Source organism: Pygocentrus nattereri, chromosome 4 (assembly GCF_015220715.1).
Source record: "Pygocentrus nattereri isolate fPygNat1 chromosome 4, fPygNat1.pri, whole genome shotgun sequence".
Lineage (NCBI taxonomy): Eukaryota > Metazoa > Chordata > Actinopteri > Characiformes > Serrasalmidae > Pygocentrus > Pygocentrus nattereri.
Genome location: NC_051214.1, coordinates 18717519 through 18742691, shown reverse-complemented (window position 1 = coordinate 18742691; position 25173 = coordinate 18717519). Strand labels below are relative to the sequence as shown.

At 40.6% G+C, this 25173-nt stretch overlaps 1 protein-coding gene across 2 annotated transcripts; it reads left to right on the top strand.

Annotated features, from left to right (window-relative positions):
* Nucleotides 1–48: 48 nt before the first annotated feature.
* flvcr1 (FLVCR heme transporter 1) lies at nucleotides 49–25114 on the top strand. 2 transcript variants are annotated; one of them, XR_001858001.2, is made up of 11 exons: nucleotides 49–916; nucleotides 2168–2309; nucleotides 3057–3197; nucleotides 5543–5610; nucleotides 6613–6716; nucleotides 9616–9726; nucleotides 13733–13838; nucleotides 14100–14211; nucleotides 15218–15279; nucleotides 19886–20028; nucleotides 24471–25114. XR_001858001.2 is itself a non-coding variant. In XM_017701055.2 (10 exons), the coding sequence occupies exons 1-10, from the start codon at nucleotides 278–280 to the stop codon at nucleotides 19970–19972; spliced, it is 1572 nt and encodes a 523-aa protein (XP_017556544.1). In that variant the 5' UTR covers nucleotides 49–277; the 3' UTR covers nucleotides 19973–20278. The 2 variants fall into 2 exon arrangements, 1 of the variants encoding a protein (XP_017556544.1); XM_017701055.2 differs by lacking the exon at nucleotides 24471–25114 and having other exon boundaries at nucleotides 19886–20278.
* Nucleotides 25115–25173: the final 59 nt, after the last annotated feature.

The window sequence follows — 25173 nt, the reverse complement described above, 5'->3', positions numbered from 1 at the left end:
TAGCGTAGGGAACCAGGTGTGGACGGAATACGGGTGGGATATTAAAAAATGCCGAGATGTTGAGGCCTTGCCACCTCCAACGCGAAGTCGGATGTAAGAGTTACACCGCGCCTGTGGAGTGAGTGCGCTCCCCCATGTGTGTTACACGGCTCCGCGACGCGTAATTACACCCGTTATTAAGGGAGGTTTTATTTCTCATTGATCAATTTTAAGCCGACTGAGCGCATGTGAGGATTAAATACATCCTAATTAGGCAGAAAGGAAGGCTGATTGCATCATGGTGGCGGGAGAGCTGCTTCAGGAACACGCTCGCCCCGGCAGCGCTCCCTGCGAGGCGGCTGAGGCGGACAAAGCAGAGACGCAGTACCAGGATCTCGCGAACGGTGCGATCCATGTGACCGTGGCGGACGCGCCGCAGGCGGACAGGGAGCTCGAGAACGAGGCGATGCTTCCCAGCGAGCGCAGCCAGACCCCGCAGACGAGGCTCTACTGGCGGAGGTTCGTCGTGCTGACCATATTCAGCTTATACTCGCTGGTCAACGCCTTCCAGTGGATCCAGTACAGCATCATCGCCAACATCTTCATGCACTACTACAGCGTGTCGAGCGTGATGGTCGACTGGCTCTCCGTGGTCTACATGGTGGCCTATGTGCCCCTCATCTTCCCCGCCACCTGGCTGCTGGACAGAAAGGGGCTGAGGGTGACGGCGCTGCTGGGCGCCGGCTTGAACTGCGTGGGCGCATGGCTGAAGTGCGCCAGCGTTGGGCCCCACCTCTTCTGGGTCACCATGGTGGCCCAGATCGTCTGCTCCGTGGCCCAGGTCTTCATCCTCGGCCTGCCGTCCAGGATCGCGTCAGTGTGGTTCGGACCCAAAGAGGTTTCCACCGCCTGTGCCACGGCAGTGCTGGGTAACCAGGTAACACACAGCAGCGCTTCAGTCGTGCTGAGGAGGTTCTTTAGGAAAGGTAGTGGTTCTGTATCGATGCAGAAAGTTCTGTACAGAACCATTTGATTTTAAATGGTTCTTGGCATTAGATGGATGGAGAATGTGGTGCTATAAAGCACCGCACAAAGGGTTCTGCTATAAATACTATGTCAAGCTTATAACAATAGCAGAACCCTATGTGGTGCTATATGTAACAATGGCAGCGTAGTAATGCGTAACAGAGATGGTATAATACCACGATACAAATACTGATACTGAAACTATGAAAATTGAAAATAGTACATAAATATATATAGTTCTACAGTTACAGACTGTAGTCCATCTGTTTCTCTGGTAACTTTGTTACCCTGTTCTTCAGTGGTCAGGACCCCCATGGACCCTTACAGAGCAGGTACTGTTTGGCTGGTGGATCATTCTCAGCACTGCAGTAACACTGACTTGGTGGACATGTGTTAGTGTGTGTTGTGCTGGTCTAAGTGGATCAGATACAGCAGTGCTGCTGGAGTTTTTAAACACTGTATCCACTCACTGTCCACTCTATTAGACACTCCTACCTTGTCGGTCCACCTTGTAGATGTAAAGTCAGAGACGACAGCTCATCTGCTGTTGCACAGTTTGTGTTGGCCATCCTCTAGTCCTTCATCAGTGGTCACAGGACGCTGCCCACAGGATGCTGTTGGCTGGATATTTTTGGTTGGTGGCCTATTCTCAGTCCAGCAGCGACACTGAAGTGTTTAAAAACTTCAGCAGCACTACTGTGTCTGATCCACTCGCACCACTGCGACACACACTAACACACTACCACCACGTCAGTGTTACTGCAGTGCTGAGAATGACCCACCACCCCAATAGTACCTGCTCTGTGAGGGTCCATGGAGGTCCTGACCACTGAAGAACAGGGTAAAAGTGTCCCCCAAGAAAATGTATTATATCAGATTTATCACTATTTTACCATCATCAACATTCTTGTAAACTCAGAAGACTCGTGTAGGTTCTCTGGTGGTTCTGGATGGTAAATAAAATGTCTATATCTGTGTTGTAGTCATGGCGATGCCTGGTTCCCATCACCACCACTGTAAAGACATCTGAACCATTTCACGCCAAACCACTCTGAATGGAAATGGGTGGAATTACCCTTTAACTAGTTGCTACTATGTACTAGTAATTACTATGAGTTATTTGTTGACTACTGTGAAACTGATCTGTTACTCTTTCTCTCAGCTGGGTGTTGCCATAGGGTTCCTTCTGCCCCCTGTGCTGGTTCCGAACACGCCAGATAAAGAACTCATGGGCCGCAACATAAGCATCATGTTTTATGGAACAGCAGCCGTCTCAACCCTGCTTTTCATCTTAACAGTCATAGGTAAGGTGTCTGTTAGCAGTGCCATGTGCAGGCCACGATGTCAAGATGCCCTTAAAATAGCCCAGGACATGTGACAAATTCAAAATGGGAATATATATATATATATATATATATATATATATATATATATATATATAAAATCTGTTTCAACATTTGATTTGTTGTCTTTGTAGTGTTTTCCTTTAAATTATGGTTTATATGATTTTCACATCATTGCATCCTATTTTTATTTACATTCTACACAGCATCCCAGCTTTTTTGGAAATGGGGTTGTATTTTGATGATTACTGGAGTAATCAAAATGCCTGGCAATAGAATGGATTTAACTGGAACTAAGTGGTGTGAGGAACTAACGAACTGAAGTGAATTGTCCAGAGTGATGAACAGACCTGCTTCCTTAAAAATGACAATGATTTGGGAAAGAGGTCATCAAATGTTGAAGCACATACTTTGACATGAAATTACTACAAATTGACAAAGAAGTGAACTTTCTGTGGTGCTTTTAATTGATTGGTTCCCTGAAGAAAACATTAAAAATTACTGTTTTATTATTCGAGAATGTCTTGGGCCGTAATTCATTTTTGAATAACATTACAAAAACTCTGAATATGATACATTATTAAATGTTGCTTTGACCTAGACCTTAAAGACTCTTTCTCTCTCTCACACACTCTCTTTTTCTCTCTCTCTCTCTCTCTCTCTCTCTCTCTCTCTCTCTCTCTCTCTCTCTCTCTCTCTCTCTCTCAGTCATTCAGGACAGACCTCCACTGCCACCCAGTCAGGCTCAAGCCGTTCTGCCCACGGGCCCAGCGGAAGACTATTCGTACAAGAAGTCCATCATCAATCTATTCAGGAACAAGCCCTTCCTGTTGCTCCTTATCAGCTATGGTGAGATAGTCGATCAGCTCTAGTGCATCACAGTGTGCAGATTAAAGGAATACTGCAGCGGGCTGACAATGACCACAGGCACATTTACAGTAAACATCAGTTAGGGATGTGAGCACTTGAGATGTTGATTAACCGTTTGAGCCATTATTGGAATAAAGAAATCACTAATTGGGTATTCAATTGAACACTATTGGGTGTTCAATTTAATCACTTGATTGGTTGTGTAGTGTAGTGGGTAACACTACGCTTCTACGCTGTAGACTGGAGTTCAGTCCCCACCTGGGCAAACACCCTACACTATACCAATAAGAGTCCTTGGGCAAGACTCCAACACCACCTTCATCCACCTGTGTAAAATGATCAAACTGTAAGTCGTAAATGTAACTTGAAGATAGAAAGAAAAGAAAATAAACAGAGACGGTGAAGCTGTTTTACAAACCAGGGTAACTACACTGGCTAGGCCAAAAAACAATGACCACCACTGGAAAATACACCTTGTGTATAATAAAATGATTCCTGATCAGCATCCAGTGACAAAGCTGGTTAGTTCTTTTAGCTAATTAGTTTATCTGAAGAGGCAGCCTTGGTGTGCAGCATTTCCTTATATCGTCCGGGATTGTGGCTGTCTGTCCAGGGGACAAATTCATTCCATTCATTCCAAGGCCCAGACTTCCAATTCAAATGGCTTCTTTTTATCTAGTTAAACCATACAAAGAACGGGTTTGACTGGTTTGGATTACCCACAATCTAGAGACGATTGTTTAGGAAAGGAGCTGTGGAGATTAGGTTGTCTACCTGTTGTGACAAGCCACTGATTAAGTGTCCAGAAGTTCTGCAGGACTGAAGTGACATCCTTGCATAAGGAAACTGTTTTTCCTTCCCTGCTGTTAGCCAGATATCCGTTCATAAACTTCTTTGGATAATCGAATATCAAAATTAGTTGAAGTACATACACCTAATTGGCATATCACATGGACATGCACTGAAGCTAATGCCCATTGGCTGCTGTTAACACTGTTAAGTGTGTTTTGGTAAAATGTGACCACACGACCCAGAAGGATAAGCATCTTAGAAAATGTGTGTGTGGTTAGATGTGAGTGCATGAAATGGAATGACTTTTAAATTTTTCAGCTGCTTTAAGGTGCATCTGTTCCTCGGGTGTTCATTTGCACACACACAGCTTGTGTAGTCTTCCTAGAAAAGCACTGGCAAAAGAATGCTATAATTTAAAGAATGGGTTTGACTGGTTCAAATTACCCCCAACTTAGAGACAATTGTTTCGGAAAGGTGCAGTGTTGGAGACACCAAGCAGCATTGCAAAATGATACCTGTGGAGATTAGGTTGTGTAGCTACTGTGACATCTATTTACCTTGGACTGCATTGTGAGTGCAGCCACTAATCGACCGAATTTAGCAAAAATCAAGCCACTGATCCAGTGTCCAGGAGTTTTGCAGGGCTGAGGTGACAGTAAAAGCTGCTTTTCCTTCTGTGCCATTAGCTGGATGTCTGTTTATGAACTTCTGTGGATAATCAAATATCAGAATGAGTTGAAATGCACATCCCAAATGGGCACGAAACTAATGCACATTGGCTTCTGTTATAAGTGAGTTTTGGTTCAGTGTGAGTCCATTCAGTTAAAAAAAGCTGTAGTATAGTTTTATTTAAAGGAATTGTTCTTTAACCCTTTAATGTCCTCACCAAAAAATAGCAGTTGGAATTTTTTTGTAATTAAAACACACACACACCTTCTAAGCCACTTATCCTACTGGGTCACTATCCTGCATTCCCTTCTGAAGCCTATCCCAGCGGTCATCGGGCGGTCCTTCTCATTAGTGAATTCAGCTGCTTTAAGGTGCATCTATTCCTAACTCAGTAGGAATCAGTAGGCAGTAGAATGAGGTGTTTTGGAGCAGCTGCATGTGAGCCTAAGGTTACCATGGCCAGTGCCAAGCTTCAGCCAGAGGGGTATAAAGCCGCCCCAGCAATGGGCTGTGGAGTTTTTGATCCACAACTGATCACTCTACATCATTAGCTGACTTCACTAATGTTGTGGCTGAATAAAACCACATCCTCACCGCAATGTTCCAACATCTAGTGTAAAGCCTTCACAGAAGAGTTTAGAGTTTTACTGCAGCCAAAGGTGACAAACTCCTTGTTGATACGCTTGGTTTCAGCAGAAATGCTGGATCAGCAGGTGTCTACAAACTTTTGGACATGCAGCGCTTCTTGTTATTGATATGGCTTTGGCTTTATTATTGATTCTGTGCTGTTGCTTACTTGCAAATTTTTATTATCTGAAAGATTTTCGGGTTTTTTGTAAGTAACTTATGAATCTGTCTTCCAGGCATCATGACGGGGTCTTTCTATTCAGTGTCCACACTCCTCAATCAAATGATAATTACCCATCATCCAGTAAGTAAACGTTTGCTGACCTCGTTAACTGATTATTCGAAATGTTAACTCACACATGTTGATCAGAAGTGAAGTCCTGTCTGACGGACATTCACTGTTAGCAGCGGATGAGTCTGAGCGCAGGTTCATTGTCTGTACTCTTGCAGTTCATTAGCCGCTTCTTCACGCATGCCTGGCACTCATGAAAGAGAGGCAAAGTTTGTTGAGAAGAAGCTCTGTGTGTTCTCTGTAGGCCGCCTGCCCTGCCAGACCAGGTCAGCTGACTGACTGGCGTCCTGATTCAAGGGCTTTCCCACCAATCTTAGGTCTCTTAACTGCACCTAACATGTGACATCACTTGTACGCTTATTACATAGTATTACCTCTGTTATATAATCCAATTACTCCAAGGAGACATTCAGGGTCAGTTAATCAGGTCACCTTCTCCAGATCAGTGGTGGATAAAGTACACAAAAGATGTACTTGAGTTAAAGTAGAGACACCCAAGGTAAAATATTACTCCAGTAAAAGTAGAATTTCCTCCCTTTAGACCTCCACTTGAGTAAAAGTACTAAAGTATTTACCTTCAAATGTACTTAAGTATCAAAAGTAAAAGTATTAAAAGAGTAATTATGGCTCTGATGTCCTGTTATCATTTTTATAACCAGACTGGCTTCATGAACTGATTTTAGGTGAAAATCATCCAGTGTCTTTCTTGATAAACCAGTCTTTTAATAGAACGTCATTAATTAGTGACGCTGATGTCTATTAAAATGATCATAAGCACAAAACACTGAAGGCCAACTGTTTCCATCAGGGAGAACCGAGTGGCTCTGAAATCACTTTTTACAAACAAGCAAAGTTTCAGTTTCAGATTTATTTACAACTTAGTTCCAAGTTTAAGTTTAATAAAAACTGGCTTTAAACTCAGGATCACAAATGAGCTTCCTTTACTATATTGATCTGTAGGTCTCTGTTCATAAACATAAACCAGCCCAACACTAACTGAATCTTTTCTTTCAGGGGGAGGAGTTGAACACTGGTAGAATTGGTCTAACCCTGGTGGTGGCTGGAATGGTGGGCTCCATCCTCTGTGGCCTGTGGCTGGATCACACCAAAACATATAAGTATGATTGTGTTTCTTGCAGGAATAAAATAATAGATCAATTACAAACACTGACACCTACACTGAAAGAAGTGATGCATCAATTCCACTTGATTGAAATGTGTACATAAATTCCAGTTTAATAAAGTTGTTCTAAAATTTGTTCTGTTGGAAATGATGTACACATTTGAATCAATTCATATAAAATGCATCACTTTTTTTCAAAGTATTAACTTTTTAAGGCTGATTTCTGCCATTTAATCTGCTTTAGTTTGTCACGAATGACCTTTTTGGAAAACATCACAGTGCATCCAACAGATTTAGCCTTATTCTTCTTTTATATAGAAATGGAAAACTTAACTTATGCAGGGTGATTCACTTGAAAGAGGCCCTGAATATTCTGTAATAACTCTCTCTAGGATGAATCAATCTGAACAAAACAACATGTAATGAGCTCCTCAGTATATGGAGCTTTGAACAAGCTGGGATGCCCCTGCGTCGGAGCAGTGAGGTAGGCGCTGGATGGCCGTCGTGACGTTTAACCTCCGTTTGCAACTTGCAACCTGCAACTGCTCTAAATGAGTTAAACGGCAAACTCTCTAAGTGTATCGCTGGCGAGACATTTAGTCTGATAAGGTTAATATGAATAAAATATGATGTCAGAATTACATCTGTAGTGGTTGATAACTACCCTATAGAAATAAATATTATACAGGGAGATTCACTCGAAAGAGGCCCTGAATATTCTGCTGTAAGTCCTGTTAGGATGAAGCAGTCTGAACCAAAAAAATACTCTACATATCTTCAAAGTTGTGTAATTGATTATAGTACATGTGATGCACCAGGTGATCTCCGTTTTCCACCAGACACATGAAGGGTTATGGGAGGTTTGCACTTGGAGGTTGCAAACAGATGCTGCGGCCTTCTGAGGAGCTCAGTGCATTAATTCAGATTGCTTCATCCTAGAGAGAGTTATTACAGAATATTCGGGGCCTCTTTCAAATGAATCTCCCTGTATTTCTTGTTAATGTTAATTCCAGTGGTTCTTTTTCTGCATTTTATATAGTGGCAATGTTCAGATATATACAATTGTATGCAGAAGTCTAGGTGTCTCCGGTCAAATAGCATGATTTGTTGATTTTGTTTTTGTTGAAACCAGTGACACAAATGAACACATCCTGTACAGAGAAAACACTCCTGCACATTTACTTACAATATTACTGTTTATTTACAGTTTATATTATACTGTTAAATTAGCATATTAGAAATTATTGAAAAGTTATTTCATATTTTATTCTGTAGTTTAATTTGAAGAGGGTGCAGGCAGGATGGAGTGGGTGCAGGCAGGATGTCAGGGCTGATGTGTGACAGAAGGATAGCAGCAAGAGTGAAAGGGACGGTTTACAAGACAGTAGTGCGTCCTGCTATGATGTATGATTTTGTAGACTGTGGCTCTGTCTAAAAGACAGGAGGCTGAGATGGAAGTGTCGGAGATGAAGATGCTGAGATTTTCGTTGGGAGTGACAAGGCTGGACAGGATTAGAAATGAGCAGATCAGAGGGACAGTGAAGGTGGAGCAGTTTGGAGATAAAGCCAGAGAGGCCAGGTTGAGATGGTTTGGACATGTGTTGAGGAGGAATAGTGAATATATTGGGCAAAGAATGTTGGAGATGGAGCTGCCAGGTAGAAGGAGAAGAGGTAGACCTCAGAGAAGGTTTATGGATGTAGTTAAGGTGGACATGGAGATGGTTGGTGTGAAAGTAGAGGAGGCAATGAATAGGGCAAGATGGAGGCAGATGATCCACTGTGGCGACCCCTAAAGGGAGCAGCCGAAAGAAGAATTCTGTAGTTTAATTTCTTTCCAGTATTTGTTTTTTCATAAATACAGATTGTGTGCAAAAATAGGCAGCAAAGTGTCATACTTACATTTGTTCTATGTAGATGACGTTTTAACATATTTTAATCTAAATCATCAGATCATGTCATTTGATCAGTGGTGTTCAAATGTTTGCACACAGCTGTATGTGAACGATATCGGATCGACCAACTTCTTTGTCCTCCAAAATCAGTTACAAATGAATTTATTTTGACTTGAATAATAATATTTGGTTAGATTATCTGATTAGGTGTAACGCTGGAGAGTGATGAGGAGGTGGACGTATGCGCTGAGATAAGCAAGATATATTAGAGGCAAATCCATTGTCAGGGTCAAGACAGTCCAGGGTCAGAGAGCCAACACAGCGAGAACGAGGGATAGACATAATGAAAAGAAACACAGACTAAACACAATAACAGAGACTAGGGAATATAATGGAGACCAGAAGAACAAACACCAAAGACCAGCAACCTAACAAGGGAAAACACAGGGCTTAAATACAAGGAGTAACAAGGGTTAACAAGACACAGGTGGATAACACAGGTGAGAACAATCAAGGGCGGAGTCAAGAAACAAGGGGGCAGGACAGGGAAGAATCAAAACAAAGAAAGCATATGGATAAGACCAAAACAAAACAAAAGCACATGGAGGACCAGGAGGGGCTAATCGTGACATTAGGCCACTCATATCACTGTCAGATTTTCTTTTTTAATATCCGTTAATCTGTGTTAGATTAAAGGGAAGGAGATTTCTCCCACGCCCTCATTATTTTCTGTGCAAGGAACTTTTCACAAAGAGGATTAACCCATCGTTAATACCTCTGTTGGAGCCGTTGTTTGAAGGCACAAGACATACTGTATGTTTTTCTGCTCCCTCTGGATAAAATTTGGTAAATGGTGATTATTGATTAATGGTATTATGGGTGAAATGTTATGTTATTAGTTCCTATATACATTATAAGAAGTGAAGGCAGGGCTTTCAGTGTCAAGATGCCAGCAGTAAATGCAGGTTATATTGTAATGAATGTCTCTTTCTGCCCATTTAGAATGACAACGCTGATCGTGTATGTCCTCTCCTTTATTGGAATGCTGGTGTTCACGTTCACTCTGGACTTGCAGCAGCTTCTTGTGGTTTTCTTCACTGCTGGAGTGCTGGGGTATGTCTTGATTTGTTAGTCACCAAAATCCATCACTGTTGTTTTCTTTAAAGCAATGCAAACCAGTGCATTAGAGCCCAGTGCTAGAAGTAGTGAGCCATTAACCAGAAGGTTGCGGGCTAAATCCCATGACTGGCAAGGTATACCGGGTTGTGCCCAAGGGACTTAACCCCTCACTGCCTAAGGCGGCGCACTAGTGTGTATGTAGGGGGGACTTCACCCCCCTACATATGCACTAGTGAAAACACACACTAGGGGCAGTGAGCACACTTGCCCGGAGGGGTGGGAAGCCCTATCCATGGCGTCCGGGGAGCAGGTGGTGGTTTGGTGCCTTGCTCAAGGGTACTTCAGCTGAGGGGATCGAACCAGCGAACTTCCGGTCACAAGGCTGATTCCCTAACCTCCAGCCCACGACTGCCTTCAAACGCAGCTCCCTGGTTAGCAAGGATTGGCCAGACCAACTCCAATCCGTTATATGAGCCAGAGTAGAATTCGAACCATCGGGCAAGCGAAGTCCCAGCTGGGCCATGTTCTGTCTGTGACTGAGAAACAATACCGTTTGAATGTTGGTAAAAAACTGGCACAGAAAAAGTACTTTTCTTTGGTTAATATTTTGCCTTACAATCCCTGTCATGTATCTGTTTGCCATTTAAAAGTATCTTAATCCAAAAACCTTGTAAAATTATCTTGGGACAAGGTTTAAGGCATCAGGGAGCTTATTTATAACCAGTTGATATAATGCATTTATGTAAGGGAGGTTTTAGATGCATCTCTTCAGACATCTGGCTCCTATCTCCACCATTGTGAACAGTTCTGAGTGGGTTTCTCTAAAGTGGCACATTTCACACCAAACCACTCTGAATAACCAGTGGTGGACAGTAACTAAGTAAATGTAATTAGTTTTTTACTGTAATTAAGTAGTTTTTTCGTGTATCTGTACTGAAGTTTTTCCATTCTGAGCGACTTTTTACTTTCACTCCTGTACATTTCACTACAAGTCAAGTATCTCATTTTTTCCTCCACTACATTTTGAGAAATCTGTCGTTCCTTTTGGTTTCTGTGTGTATAAAAACATGTCAAAGCGAAAGAAGCGCAAAGCAAGAGCACCAATCAGGGCACAGCGGTCACTTTGTTTAGAGCTTGTTTTGACCTGTTGGTCATACTGACCCAATGCAGCACACGGTTCAAGCACAGCAGCGTAAAATTTTGGGAGAGTCTGTTCAGCATAAATGATGAACTAACCTAACTTTGTGTAAATAGAGCACAATATAGAAATATGTCCACATATGCAGTCGTGACTGACGCGGCTTTTTCTGAATTTATACAAACGCCATTTCATTTTATAGTAAATTAGTTTGGGCTGGTTTATGTTTATGAACAGAGACCTACAGATCAACATAGTAAAGGAGCTCATTTGTGATCCTGAGTTTAAAGCCAGGTTTTATTTTTTTTATTTTTTATTAAACTAAGTTGTAAATAAATCTGAAACTGAAACTTTGTTTGTAAAAAGTGATTTCAAAGCCACTCAGTTCTCCCTTGCATTAACTTAATTACTCTTTTAGTACTTTTAGTTTTGATTCTTAATTACATTTGAAGGTAAATATTTTAGTACTTTTACTCAAGTGGAGGTCTAAAGGGAGGAACTTCTACTTTTACTGGAGTAATATTTTACCTTGAGTGTCTCTACTTTAATTCAAGTACATGGTTTGTGTGCTTCATCCACCACTGTGAATAACTTTGTTTGCATCTTAATGATTTTATTCCTGAAATGCTGCAGAAATTCTACAAAGAAAATCACTCAAAATTTCCTTTTGACATGATTGCTTCTCAGTAAAATGGGGCACTCTTCAACACCACCATGTGGCTGAATTATGAAAAGTAGATTTTTGAAGGAAACACATCAGGCAGATTTTGATAATGACTGTTTCTTTTTTTGAATTTGAATTATAATATTCAGAAATAACCAGAGATCTTAATTTTGAGAAATTAAGATCGTCTAGCTATAATTCCTGTGCACTGAGACAAAACTTTGCAGCAATGCTGTTGTGCGATATGTTAAACGTTCAGCATTGGCAATGATACCTTTAGAAAATAGAGACAAATAACTAAAAATATTACTGAAACACACATACATATCACTGCTCTCGGAAGAAAACCTTGTATTTCCATTTTGGTCCTGTTTCAGTTTTTGCTATAATTTAAACATGCCTGTTTCTCTTTACATTGTGTGTAAATTTCCTGATGAATCGACTAAAAGAAACGGCCCAAAATGACTTGGGAAAAATTCCATAGTTCCACTTACATTAAAATTTTTTTTTGGCTTCTCCTGTAAAGTTACCATTTTGGAGATTCTTCAGACAACAGAGATAAATAAATATATATATATATATATATATATATATATACTGCTCAAAAAAATAAAGGGAACACTTAAACAACACAATATAACTCCAAGTAAATCAAACTTCAGTGAAATCAAACTGTCCACTTAGGAAGCAACATTATTGGAAATTATTGGCAATTAGCAAGACACACTCAATAAAGGAGTGGTTCTGCATGTGGGACCACAGACCACTTCTCAGTACCTTTCTGCTTTCTGGTTGATGTTTTGGTCACTTTTGAATGTTGGTGGTGCTTTCACACTCGTGGTAGCATGAGACGGACTCTACAACCCACACAAGTGGCTCAGGTAGTGCAGCTCATCCAGGATGGCACATCAATGCGAGCTGTGGCAAGAAGTTTTGCTGTGTCTGTCAGCGTAGTGTCCAGAGGCTGGAGGCGCTACCAGGAGACAGGCCAGTACACCAGGAGACGTGGAGGAGGCCGTAGGAGGGCAACAACCCAGCAGCAGGACCGCTGCCTCCGCCTTTGTGCAAGGAGGAACAGGAGGAGCACTGTGCTCTTCACAAATGAAAGCAGGTTCACACTGAGCACATGTGACAGCCGTGACAGAGTCTGGAAATGCCATGGAGAGCGATCTGCTGCCTGCAACATCCTTCAGCATGACCGGTTTGGCAGTGGGTCAGTAATGGTGAGGGGTGGCATTTCTTTGGAGGGCCGCACAGCCCTCCATGTGCTCGCCAGAGGTAGCCTGACTGCCATTAGGTACCGAGATGAGATCCTCAGACCCCTTGTGAGACCATATGCTGGTGCGGTTGGCCCTGGGTTCCTCCTAATGCAGGACAATGCTAGACCTCATGTAGCTGGAGTGTGTCAGCAGTTCCTGCAAGATGAAGGCATTGAAGCTATGGACTGGCCCGCCCGTTCCCCAGACCTGAATCCGATTGAGCACATCTGGGACATGTCTCGCTCCATCCACCAACGCCACGTTGCACCACAGACTATCCAGGAGTTGGTGGATGCTTTAGTCCAGGTCTGGGAGGCGATCCCTCAGGAGACCATCTGCCACCTCATCAGGAGCATGCTCAGGCATTGTAGGGAGGTCATACAGGCACGTGGAGGCCACACACAATACTGAGCCTCATTACCTTGTTTTAAGGACATCACATCAAAGTTGGATCAGCCTGTAGTGTTTTTCCACTTTAATTTTGTGTGTGTGACTCCAAATCCAGGCCTCCATTGGTTAATAAATTTGATTTCCATTTTTGGATTTTTGTGTGATTTTGTTGTCAGCACATTCAACTTCGTACAGAACAAAGTATTCAATGAGAATATTTCATTCATTCAGATCTAGGATGTGTTATTTGAGTGTTCCCTTTATTTTTTTGAGCAGTGTATATGTGTATATATATATATATATATATATATATATATATATATATATATATATATATATATATATAATAAGGGTACCATTAACAGGGGCAATTCCCTACAAACTGATCACTATGACCACTCATGACTTTGTGTACCTGCTTAAATGCTTTTATAACATATCAACGGCGATATGTTTAATTTTCCTTTAATTTTCTTTCATTTTAAAGACCTGCTGTTCTTTGTGCTGCATTGCTCTGACATTGTCATGATGTTTCTTTCTGCTTTAAAGGTTCTTCATGACTGGATATCTGCCCATTGGCTTTGAATTTGGTGTTGAAATAACATATCCCGAGTCTGAGGGCACTTCATCTGGTCTTCTCAATGCGTTCGCTCAGGTAAGAGGATTGGAAATGTTTAGCTTCCTTATTTGAATAGCCAGGCTACTAGTTGCCACCACACCAAAGTGCTCCAGGCATTTTCATACACGCCCAGATGGCATGTAGCCATGGCTCTGTCAGGCAGCCTGTTTTGCATATATTTTACTGAAGTGATTCCGGATATAAGTACGTTTAGTTGACTTAATGTCATTGGAAATTTCCATGGTGTGGTGTTCTCTGTCCTGCATTAACCTGAGTGCCTGGCTTTGCAAATTGCAGGTGTTTGGAATCATTTTCACTTTCATCCAAGGAATGCTCACCACAGACTACAACCCACAGGCTGGAAACATCTTCATATGTGCCTGGATATTCCTTGGCATCATTCTAACAGGTGCTTTTTCTGATGTTTAGACATACAGGCCTGGCAACAGGACTAAATCATGAGTGGGGTATCTGAAAACTGAAGAGGGGTGTTGGGGGTGTGGAAAATATTGGGGATGCAGCAAATTGATGCACAAAAAACCCCAAAAAAACTAAGGAGCCGCAAATAAATCAGGAGAAAATCATCAGAAAAGCCACATTTATTTAGGAATTGAGTGAAATGCAGCCAATAAGACTAATGGGTGCACACAATATACGATAGCTTTTTATATCAGGCATGTGTGGAAAGCAGAGGCAGCTTATTTTTTGTCTCATTTTGATTGCTTTTTGCTGCCTGCTGTTATAGAAGCATTTAAACAGGTACAAGAAGTCATGAAATGGCCCCCTGCTGTGTGTGTGTGTGTGTGTGTGTGTGTGTGTGTGTGTGTGTGTGTATATATATATATATATATATATATATATATATATATATATATATATATATATATATGTATGTATAATATATACACACACACATATAATGTTAAGATTTATAGGTGCACTTTCATGCTGTAACTCTATTGTTCTATTGAGATCCAGTGACTGAGAAGGCCACTGAAAAAACTGAACTCGATATGCTCATCAGGCCAGTTTATGATTACCTTTACATTGTGACATGGTGCATTATAATGCTTTAAGTAGCTTTTAGAAAAAGAGGGGAATTGTGGCCATGAAGGGATACACATAGCCAGCAACCATACTCAAATAGGCTGTGGCATTCAAGCTTTGATTGATTGGTATAATAACTCTAGAGACTGTTGTGTGTGAAAGTTCCAGGTGATCAGCAGTTATAAAAATACTCAAATCAGCACTGGGGCAGCCGTGGGCTTTATATATATATATATATATATATATATATATATATATATATATATATATATATATATATATATATATATATATATATATATATATATATAAAATTGTATATTGGTGTAAGTGAGGTATGTTACACTTCTTGTACTGTTTTTTTTCAGCACTAATAAAGTCAGAGCTGAAAAGACATGGAGCCAATATGGGCAATAGCAAAGGTCAAATGGTAAGAATCTTCTCATTCTCAAACTTGGTGTGATGTTAGTTTGTTTTCTTCTATTGCTGAACTTCCCTTCATCCATAACCTCTGCTTGTGGTAGAGTGTGCTCTATAAAGCCAGACAGACAGCGATTTTAGAAATCTTGTTCTTTGCTGACTCACACTGTACATTTAAATCGCCCCTCGTGTTCGGCCAAAGTCTGCGATTTACATGCTCACACTGTGCGCGTGAAACGCAGCCCCTACAGACGCTCTGTCCACAATAAAGTAGTTTCATTCAAAACAACACACTGTGCCTCTGATGTCCTGATCAAAACACGGGCTGTATCTCAAACGGCTCCCTGCTCCCTACATAGTGCACCACGTATTAAAGTAGCTTCTATAAAGTGCATCACATGTCTAATAAATAGCCTTCTGAGATGCAGCCGTGTGTGCACACTTCCATACTGGACTAACAGGGCACTGTTTTGGTGTAGAAGTCAGATCCAGCCTCTGACAAACTGATACACCAGCTCTGCAAACTGGTGCTACACTGCGCACTGAAGCTGGAGAGCAGGCGGCTCTGTAGACAGACAGCTTTACAAAGACAAGAAAACACTATATTTATTCCTCACAATTCAACTCAGTCAAATGGAGCAAAGTCAGAATACACGGACGCTGGTGCCGCAGACATGGACAGGAGCGGTGGCTGTAACTGTGTGCAGTTTGTCTGACATGTCAGAAATCTATCCAATCATCCAACTCAGTCAGAGCTCATTTGGGCAGTTAATCAGTCATCATTTCTCCCTCACGCTGCATGGCAAACGATGGCCGATGACGCTGAAATTCAGCCCAAACATGAAATTTAGTCGGCTCTGACCAAAAACGGGCTTAAATCGCACAGTGTACGCCTGGCTTTACTGCTATGTATCTCTCCCAAAGTCAGGCTTGTGTATCGCTGTAACGTGATGGACATTTCAGAGATTTGAAGGTCGGTCTGCTTTACAGTAGGTTGCCAGTTTATTACCTTGTATTCACACTCATGGGCTATTTTATCAAGCTCACCCACTGTTGCTGCCCAGTTTATCAGCCACTGTCAACTCCAGATGCAGTGGTTTTTCTTGTTGTTATCAGAATCAGAATCAGAAGACTTTATTGATGCCAGAGGGAAATTGCAGTTATTTCAGTTGCAACCATTTATATAAAAGAATAAACACTTTAATAATTTAAGACAAAAAAGAGAAATATGCAGAAGGTACACGAGATTTAAGTTCTTATGAATACATTAATGTGGCAGTGACTGTGATAATAAATATGAGACATACTGTATAAAACAGTTCAGATTATTATTGCACCTCTGAGTTACTCCATATTGAGGGAGGAGTTATTGAGTTTGATGGCCACAGGTAAGAATGACGTCCTGTGGCGCTCTGTGGTCATTTTGGTAGAGTGAGTCTTGCACAGAATGAGCTCCTGTGTCTCATCACCATGTCGTAGAGTGAGTGGGAGCCATTGTCCATAATGGCCTGCAGCTTAGACAGCGTCCTCCTCTCCGACACGGCCGTCAGTGAGTCCAGCTCCACAACCACAACATCTCCAGCCTTGTGGATCAGTCTGTTGAGTCTGTTGGCGTCTGCCAGCCTCAGCCTGCTTCCCCAGCATGCAACAGCATAGAGGATAGCACTCGCCACCACAGGCTCATAGAAGATCCTGAGATCCGCCAGATGTTGAAGGACCTCAGGCATCTCAGAAACTAGAGATGACTTTGGCCCTTCCTGTAGAGGGCGTCAGTGTTCTTAGCCCAGTCCAGTTTATTGTTAATATACACACCCAGATATTTGTAACCCTCCACAGTGTCCACATTGACCCCCCGATGGACACAGGGGTCACCAGTGCCTTGTCCCTCCTCAGGTCCACCACCAGTTCCTTTGTCTTTGAAGTTTAGATTTGAAGCACCTCATGGATCTGGATTTGTAACTCACTCATTTATGTCTAACAGCCCGAAGATCATCCCCAAATAGTGTGTCGTGTTAATGATACTGTGTGGCCTTGTTATACACCTTAATGTCACTGCTGGATTGAGATTAATCTGACAATCGAAATTTCCTGTCGCCTTGCAACGAATATTCACTAATATTCAATATGTTTGATTATCAAAATATTCCAGTACTGTAAAGCTATCTGAATAATTGACACTTTTAACACTGTTATGAAACCATGTGCTTCTTTAGGGAAACAGATGTTATCACTTTATATACTAGCTTGTCACCAGTAAGACTCCATTATGATTTGAGTAAACTAATCTAGGTACTGATAGGCAGTTGCTGTCTCCAGCAGCACTGCTGCGTCTGATCCGCTCGTACCAGCACAACACACACTAACACACCACCACGTCAGTCTTACTGCAGTGCTGAGAATGATCCACCACCCAAATAGTACTTCCTGTGTGAGGGTCCATGGGGGTCCTGACCACTGAAGAACAGGGTAACAAAGTATCAGAGAAACAGATGGACTACAGTCTGTAACTGTAGAACTACAAAGTGCACCTATACAGTAAGTGGAGCTGATAAAATGGACAATGAGCATAGAAACAAGGAGGTGGTTATAATGTTACGCCTGACAGGTGTGTATGTATGTATGTATATATATATATATATATATATATATATATATATATATATATATATATATAGGTAGCTAGCTGCTCTCAGTTGCATCTATTTTCGAGAATAATGAGAGCACACTGGTGAGATTTTGTTAAAGTTTTAATAAATGTTTTAGTAAAAGACATGAATATAAAATCCCAGGTGGTTGCTAATGTGTTGCTGTGTTATCCACGTGGTTGCTGAGGTCTTGCCAGGCCGTTGCTATGGTGTTCTAGGTGATTGCTAACGTTTTGACAGGCAGCTGATGTGGTATCCTAGGTGGTTGCTAAGCTGTTGCTGCATTATTCATGTGGTTGCCAAGTTGTTGCTAGGCCATTGCTATGTTGTCCTAGGTGGTTGCTAAGGTGTTGCTATGGAATCCCAGCTGGTTGCTAAGGTGTTCATAGTTGTTGCTATAGTACTCTAGCTGTTTGCAAAGATGTTGCTAAGCTATTGCTGGGTTATCCCATGTGGTTGCTAGGTGTTGCTAGGCCTTTGCTATGGTATCCCAGGTGGTTGTTAATATGCATGTGTGTGTTATCCAGAGCGACTTACAGTTTGACCATTTTACACAGGTGGGTGAAGGTAGTGTTAGGACTCTTATTGGTATAGTGTAGGGTGTTTACCCAGGCAGGGATTGAACCCCAGTCTACAGCATAGAAGGCAGGGGTGTTACCCACTACACTAACAATGGAAAAAATGCTGGTACATGTAGAAATCACTAGATTGTCACGATACAATTCTGTTTTTTAAAGATTAGTGCTATGTTAAAAATGAAAAAATGAAGTATATTACAATTTATTACCTTTGAACGCAAGTCACACCTCCAAAAACGTTTTACAGATAACAGTTTTACAGGTTTATAGTTCATTCATCTCACAGGACTGTTGAATAGACGAATCAACATTTAAAAACACTTCTCCTACAGGCAACCGCAGACACCACTCACAGAAGCCTTGGTCACAGTAAAAACAATTCTCAGCACTTTATGGTGGACAATGAAAACAGTAGCGTTGCTATTTTTCTAGTGAGCTTAATACATGTTCATGAACATACCTCACTCTACCATAGTGCACTCTATCACAAACACACCACATAGACCTCTATCTTATTCTAGTTCTAATTAATGTGTAATATCTGCTGCTGACAGAACGGTACAAGTGAAATACATACACAAGTTCTGTGCAATATCTGTAATTATTACTGTGCAATATCTACAATTTCTGTGCAATATCCAGTCATTACCTGCTCAGAAATGTGCAATATCCATACAACTGCATGTGTAAACTGTAAATTTGTATAGTATCTTAATTCTATTTTTATTTTTTATATTTTTCTGCTAACAGACACCTTGTTTATTTATTTATTTCTATAGTATATCTTATATTTTGTATTTTGTATGATGCACATCTTTGTCTACTTACTGCTCTTTATCTGCTTACTGTGTATTCTGTTATAACAATGCAAATTTCCCTCAGTGGGTTAATGAAAGTCTATCTTATCTCTTATCTTCAGTTTTTAATATAATTAACCCTCTACTGCACGCATTATGAGAGGAATTAAAAAAACTATTCGGTTCACTTTTTCTGCATAAAATGCATTTTTTTCAATCCTGTTTATTGATTTCAAAAACAATAATAATAATAATAATGGCATCAAATTCAAAATGTATTTTTCAAAAAACAACATTTCTCAGTTTCAACATCTGGACATGTTGTCTTTGTACCATTTTCAGTGAAATTTAGGCTTTAACTGATTTGCACATCATTGCATTTTGTTTTTATTTACATTTTGCACAGCATCCTAACCTTTGTGGAAATGGGGTTGTTCTTCAGGTTTGGTCTATGAAGCTAAAGAACCAAGTTTCAATACTGGGTTATAATTTTTAGGGGGCTTGTTAACATGGTCTCATTCACATAAAGCCAGCAGGCACTTATTAAAAGATTTTTATTACATCAATTTAACCAATTTCAACTTTGCTTTTCTCAGGTTCCTACCGAGTGCCCTTCAGAGAAGATATCCAATGGTGTAAAGCTGGGGTCCTCCTCAAGTTTGTCTCACGAGACCTCACTGTAAGCCCGCTGAGACGCCAGTGACTGTGCAGCTCTCGCCACCATCACAAGCTTCCTGAGGTTACTTGAAATTGTCTCTTTTTATTTATTATTGTTTTTGAGAGTTTTTTTGGCTGTGCAGAACTTCACATGGTACCATTTCAGTGGAACAGTTTCAGCACATGATATTTTTTAAGATTGTGAAGTGAGAGCATGCGAGAAACATCCACTCGACTCCTACAGACCTCTCAGAACCTGAATAGCATGCTGATCACATCCACCGTGTGCTGTAATCCTCTCATAGTGACCATTAAAGCTATATTCTCTAAGATTTATGGGTTAAATGACCCTTTGTCCAACTGCACTTGTCATTACCATCAGCTCAGAAAGGGTTTAACAGCAATGTGAATGGGGCTGTATTTCTTTCAGAACCTTTCTAGCCAGTTTAACAGTGACGTATTACAGCTCACTGCAGAGAAAAGCTTTGATTGTTGCTTACATTCTTCATTCACTACCGTTCAGAAGTTCAGAATTACCAGCCAGATTAATAACTGATGTTACTTTATTTACAAATAGTTTCGTATTTTAAGTTGGGAACAAGATGCTATTAAATTCTAACTAATATACCATAATTATCTCTAATAAATAGTTAGAATTTTTAGCTACGTTCATATTACAAGCCTCGTTGCTGAAATCAAATTTTTTTGCTCAGATCCGATCTCTCTGACTCGATGGTCGACCCTCGTTTAGGCAAGTAATTCAAATCTGTCATTAATGTGACGAGCCGGCATCCTGAAATGACCCTCATGAGCTCATCCTACTCTGTAACGTCACGTGACTGAATCACTGCATCATCAGCACAAACTAACGAGCAGAACGAGCTTCGCTGAGAAGATCATTAACTCTGATCAGCTCTCAGCTGCTTTTCCACCGTTTACAGGCTTTAACATCTGTTTGGCGCTGTTGCCATGGTAACACTGAATGATAGCACAGTGGGAAAAAAGCACATGAATTCCGATCCGAGTGTCACATTAAGGCCACATGCCCACGAATCGGATACGTATCTGATCTAGGAACACATATGAAAGTGGCTCAGGTCGGATTTGAAAAGATCAGATTTGTGTCCGCTGCCATGTGTGTCAAGCGGCAGGTGGGTAGCGCTGTCGCCTCACAGCGAGGAGGGCCTGGTTTCAATTCCCTCCAGTTTCTTCCGGGTCCTTCGGTCTTCTCCGGGTTCTCCGGTTTCCTCCCGCAGTCCAAAGACATGCAGTCAGGCCAACTGGACATGCTGAATTGCCCCTGGGTGTGAGTGCTAAACAACCTGGAATCAGCCAGAAATTAACCCAACACCATTCGCCAAACTAAACAGGCTGTAAGAAGATTTACAGACTGGCTGGAACAAAACAACATTAATACTGAACTGGAAAAAACTGACCAAACTGAGCTGAACCTGATATTGGGTCAGTTTTATGGCTCAGTCTGATTTGGTCAGACTCTGAAGATCAGACACGTTTGGCGAATGGTATTGGGTTCATTTCTGGCTGATTCCAGGTTGTTTAGCTGTTCTTCTGTCACAGCTGCCGACTGAAAAGCTGCTCAGTGGTGACGACAGTTTGGGAATTTAGTGCAAGGAGCTGGAGAACGAACTGCCGGCTGTGCAGCGAGTGGGCGGAGCCCGTTACTCTGACGTAGCAACAAGCTGCTTGTTAAGGAGCTATAATTTGGAGGAGAGAACTGAACATTAAAACACATTAAACGCCGTGTTCACGGCCCAGTTTATTCACTTACTGTATTTATTTAACTGTTGTATTAAAGCAGTAGAACACTCGAGGAGCGTGTTATCACCAATAACATCACGACTGTGATGATCTACGATGACCAAATCATAGCCATGATGTCATTTCATGAAAATACGATCTGTCTTCTACTGCTTAAATAGAATCATAATAGAATCATTTTACTCATGTTCAGTGGGGTCACAAAGTCTGAGACCACATTAAAATGTTTTTTTATCTAAACCTGGAAACAAAGCAAAGAAAGATTTAGAGCTTTGAAAATATGGAACATATAGAAAAATCTAATAAGACCTTTCTCCAAAAACTGATCTGATATGCTCATCAGGTGCTACAAATTTGCACTGCACACGTTAAAACAAAAGGGCAACATCACAAAAACAGCCATTTTGAAATTCATATTTCAAAAGTAACATCATTTCTAAAGATTTGCATTAAATCAGAAAGAAATGCCAGTTGTGGTCTTTTTCTAGCAGACTTGTGGACTACACTGTGTCTTCAACAAATTGGTTTCATATCAAAAATCTGAGCGTCCGAACTGTAGTGTGAACAGTCATTAACATCAGTAACAATGGACCAAATATATTTCATCATTAATCCTGAATAAAGCAAATAATGAAACTATGCATGAAAACATTTCACGCACAGCAGTGACCGGTTCATTTTACCTGGTACTAAATAGCAGTGCTTTATATTTGGTAATGTGAATAGAGCGCATTCTTGTGATAGTACAGAAGGAGTGTTAGCGAGTTCTTCTTGAGGTTCAGTGTCTGCTTATCAACTCACACTTTCATTTCTCTGAGCACAGTAATGTTCAGTTGGATGCATAGGTTTGAACACCTCTGGACGAATTTTATGTTTGGTTGATTTGCCAAGACAAAATAAGAGAACACGTCCCATATAAAAAAACATAACCTCTTGCCCTCCAGGGCATATTTGGGTTTGTCCGTCTGAATTTTTGTGACCAAATCTTATGGCAAATTATTCAGTAACTGCATGAAATAAATGTACATTTTTATTTTATTTATTTTGTAAAAGCCCCTCAAAGGAACAGAACATGTGTTTTATGATCTACACATGTCACTATTTGCTTACAATTCACTGCTGAAAGCCAAAAATCTCAGACACTCTTTGTGTTATTTTATAAAAGTAATGTTTACAGAGCAGATCACTGAAGAGACGCCGTCTGTTTATAGTTTATAGCCCAGATTTGTGGAAAAACGGGTCGACTTTCAGTAGAAAAACAAACTGAGTTCAGCTTCTTTTATTATAAGGGTTTAAAGTAACATCACCATCTATTTGACTGGAAAGAAGAGTTACAGCCTCATACGACGCCCAGCTTCTGAATGGTTTGGAAACACCGGTGGTCCCGAGGAGTTTAAGAGGTTAAATTTAGCATTTTTAGGCACATCTTAATGGACAGTTTCTATTTGCAGAGTTGATATTTGGGGGAAAAATAAAAATATAAAAAACGTTCCATAATTTCCGCACATGTATTTCCTGGTTTTTTTTTTTTTTTTTTTTTTTTTTTTTTTTGCTAATTTTGGAAAATAAACAGGAATTGTGCACTAAAATATGCAGAAGTGTGTCTCTGTAGAGGATGTAACTTAATTTCTCTAAGAAAATCAGCAAAACATCATCTGACCAGCCTCGCCCGGACTTTTGCGTCAGTTGTAAATTTGATTATGTGCATGTAAAAATGAGACATCAGGCGTTTGACCAGCTCACATGATGACAGACTGTGGGCAAAGGAAGCACTTAGAAAATGAAAGCACACAACTACTGGTTAAAGCACTTCTCAGAAAAGTGTCTTTGCACCAGAGCACATAATTTTCTGCCCTGCAAAAAAGTTTGGTCACTATGAGTGAGGATTTACCATGTAAATTAAATTTGGTCACAGGATTAAGACAGAAGTCGTTTAACATTCTAAAGGGCCCATACCCTGCACTTCTGCATTTTAATTTTTGCTCATGATATTCGTTTCTAACCTTTGTCTGATTTGATATACCAAAACCTGTCCTCATTTATTTTTACATGTCCATATTAGATCCTCTCTTTATCCTTTATAATTAAACAGGCTGTTTTTGTTACCGTGCCTTTAAGGCTGAAAGATGTAAACGACCTGTTTTCTGATTGGTTGTCCTGTACTCATTCAAAAAGCACTCTATTCTTTATAACTTCAGCATGAATGGGTAACCTAAACTGCTGTGGGAGGAATGTATGGATGTACAACCCCATTCCCAAAAAAAAGTTGGGATGCTGTGCAAAATGTAAATAAAAATAAAATGCAATGACGCAAAAAATGTAAACCCTGCATTTAATTGAAAATAGTACAAAGACAAATCATCTCCTCAGTTCCCAAACACTTACAGAGCACTGTTAAAGAAGAGGTGATGAAATACAGCGGTAAACAGGCTCCCGTCCCAGGTTTTTTGGAATGTGTTGCTGATACCAAATTCAAAATGTGCAAATATTTTTCAAAAAACAATAAAATTGCTCAGTTTCAACATTTGATTTGTTCGTCTTTGTAGTATTATCATTTAAAATACATTTAAAATAATATTGACATTCTGCACAGCGTCCCAACTTTTTTGGAAGTGGCATTGAATAAAAAAACAGGCCGTTTTTTCCAGCCATTATAGACTGTATAGAGTGAATGGGATGTTTTTAAATCTCACCAGTGTTTACATATTACCTTGAACTCTAACTAGACTTTCCTTTATGAAAAAGGGAGGGAAATTCAGTTTTGTCCTGATATGGGCCCTTTAATACTTCTGCTCAATCGTGACGGACCCTGGACTTTAGGAAGTGTCTACATGGTGAAATACGGAAGGCACTGGTTTGGAGCAGGACAACAAGCACAAATCACTCTGTGTCCACGGCGTGTGACCATCTGTGGATCTGGTGAGACATTCCAAAGCTGTGATTTTTGAGTCCTGGCCAAATTTGATTTCTTTACCTCAGAGGTGTTTAGTGGTAGCAGGAGCCAATGACAGAAAACTTTTATAAAAGTTTCTTATTCCTTTATTTTTTTTTATCTACATTTTGTATTTTAGACAACTGTTTGTTCATGTTAATTTAATGGCTTTTTATTTATTAGTCTAATTTGTTTGCCTGAATTAGGACACTGATATGCGGACCCGCCGTTCTGACATTTTGTACATCAGCAGTATTTAAACCAGCATAATGTCAGTTTGTTCCGTCACCTCGAGCTGTGACGTTTCATGTTTTCATCATCAGAACTTGTTGCTGAATGTATGTGTTTTGCTCAATATGACATTCATGATCCAATATACCTGCATTTTATCCCTGAAATTAAACGGCAATAGTCTGTTTCTGTCTTTCGGTCTTCATTAATAAAGAAAACAAACTTCTTCGTGTGTGTTTTATCGTCTAGTCCTTCATCAGTGGTCACAGGACGCTGCCCACAGGA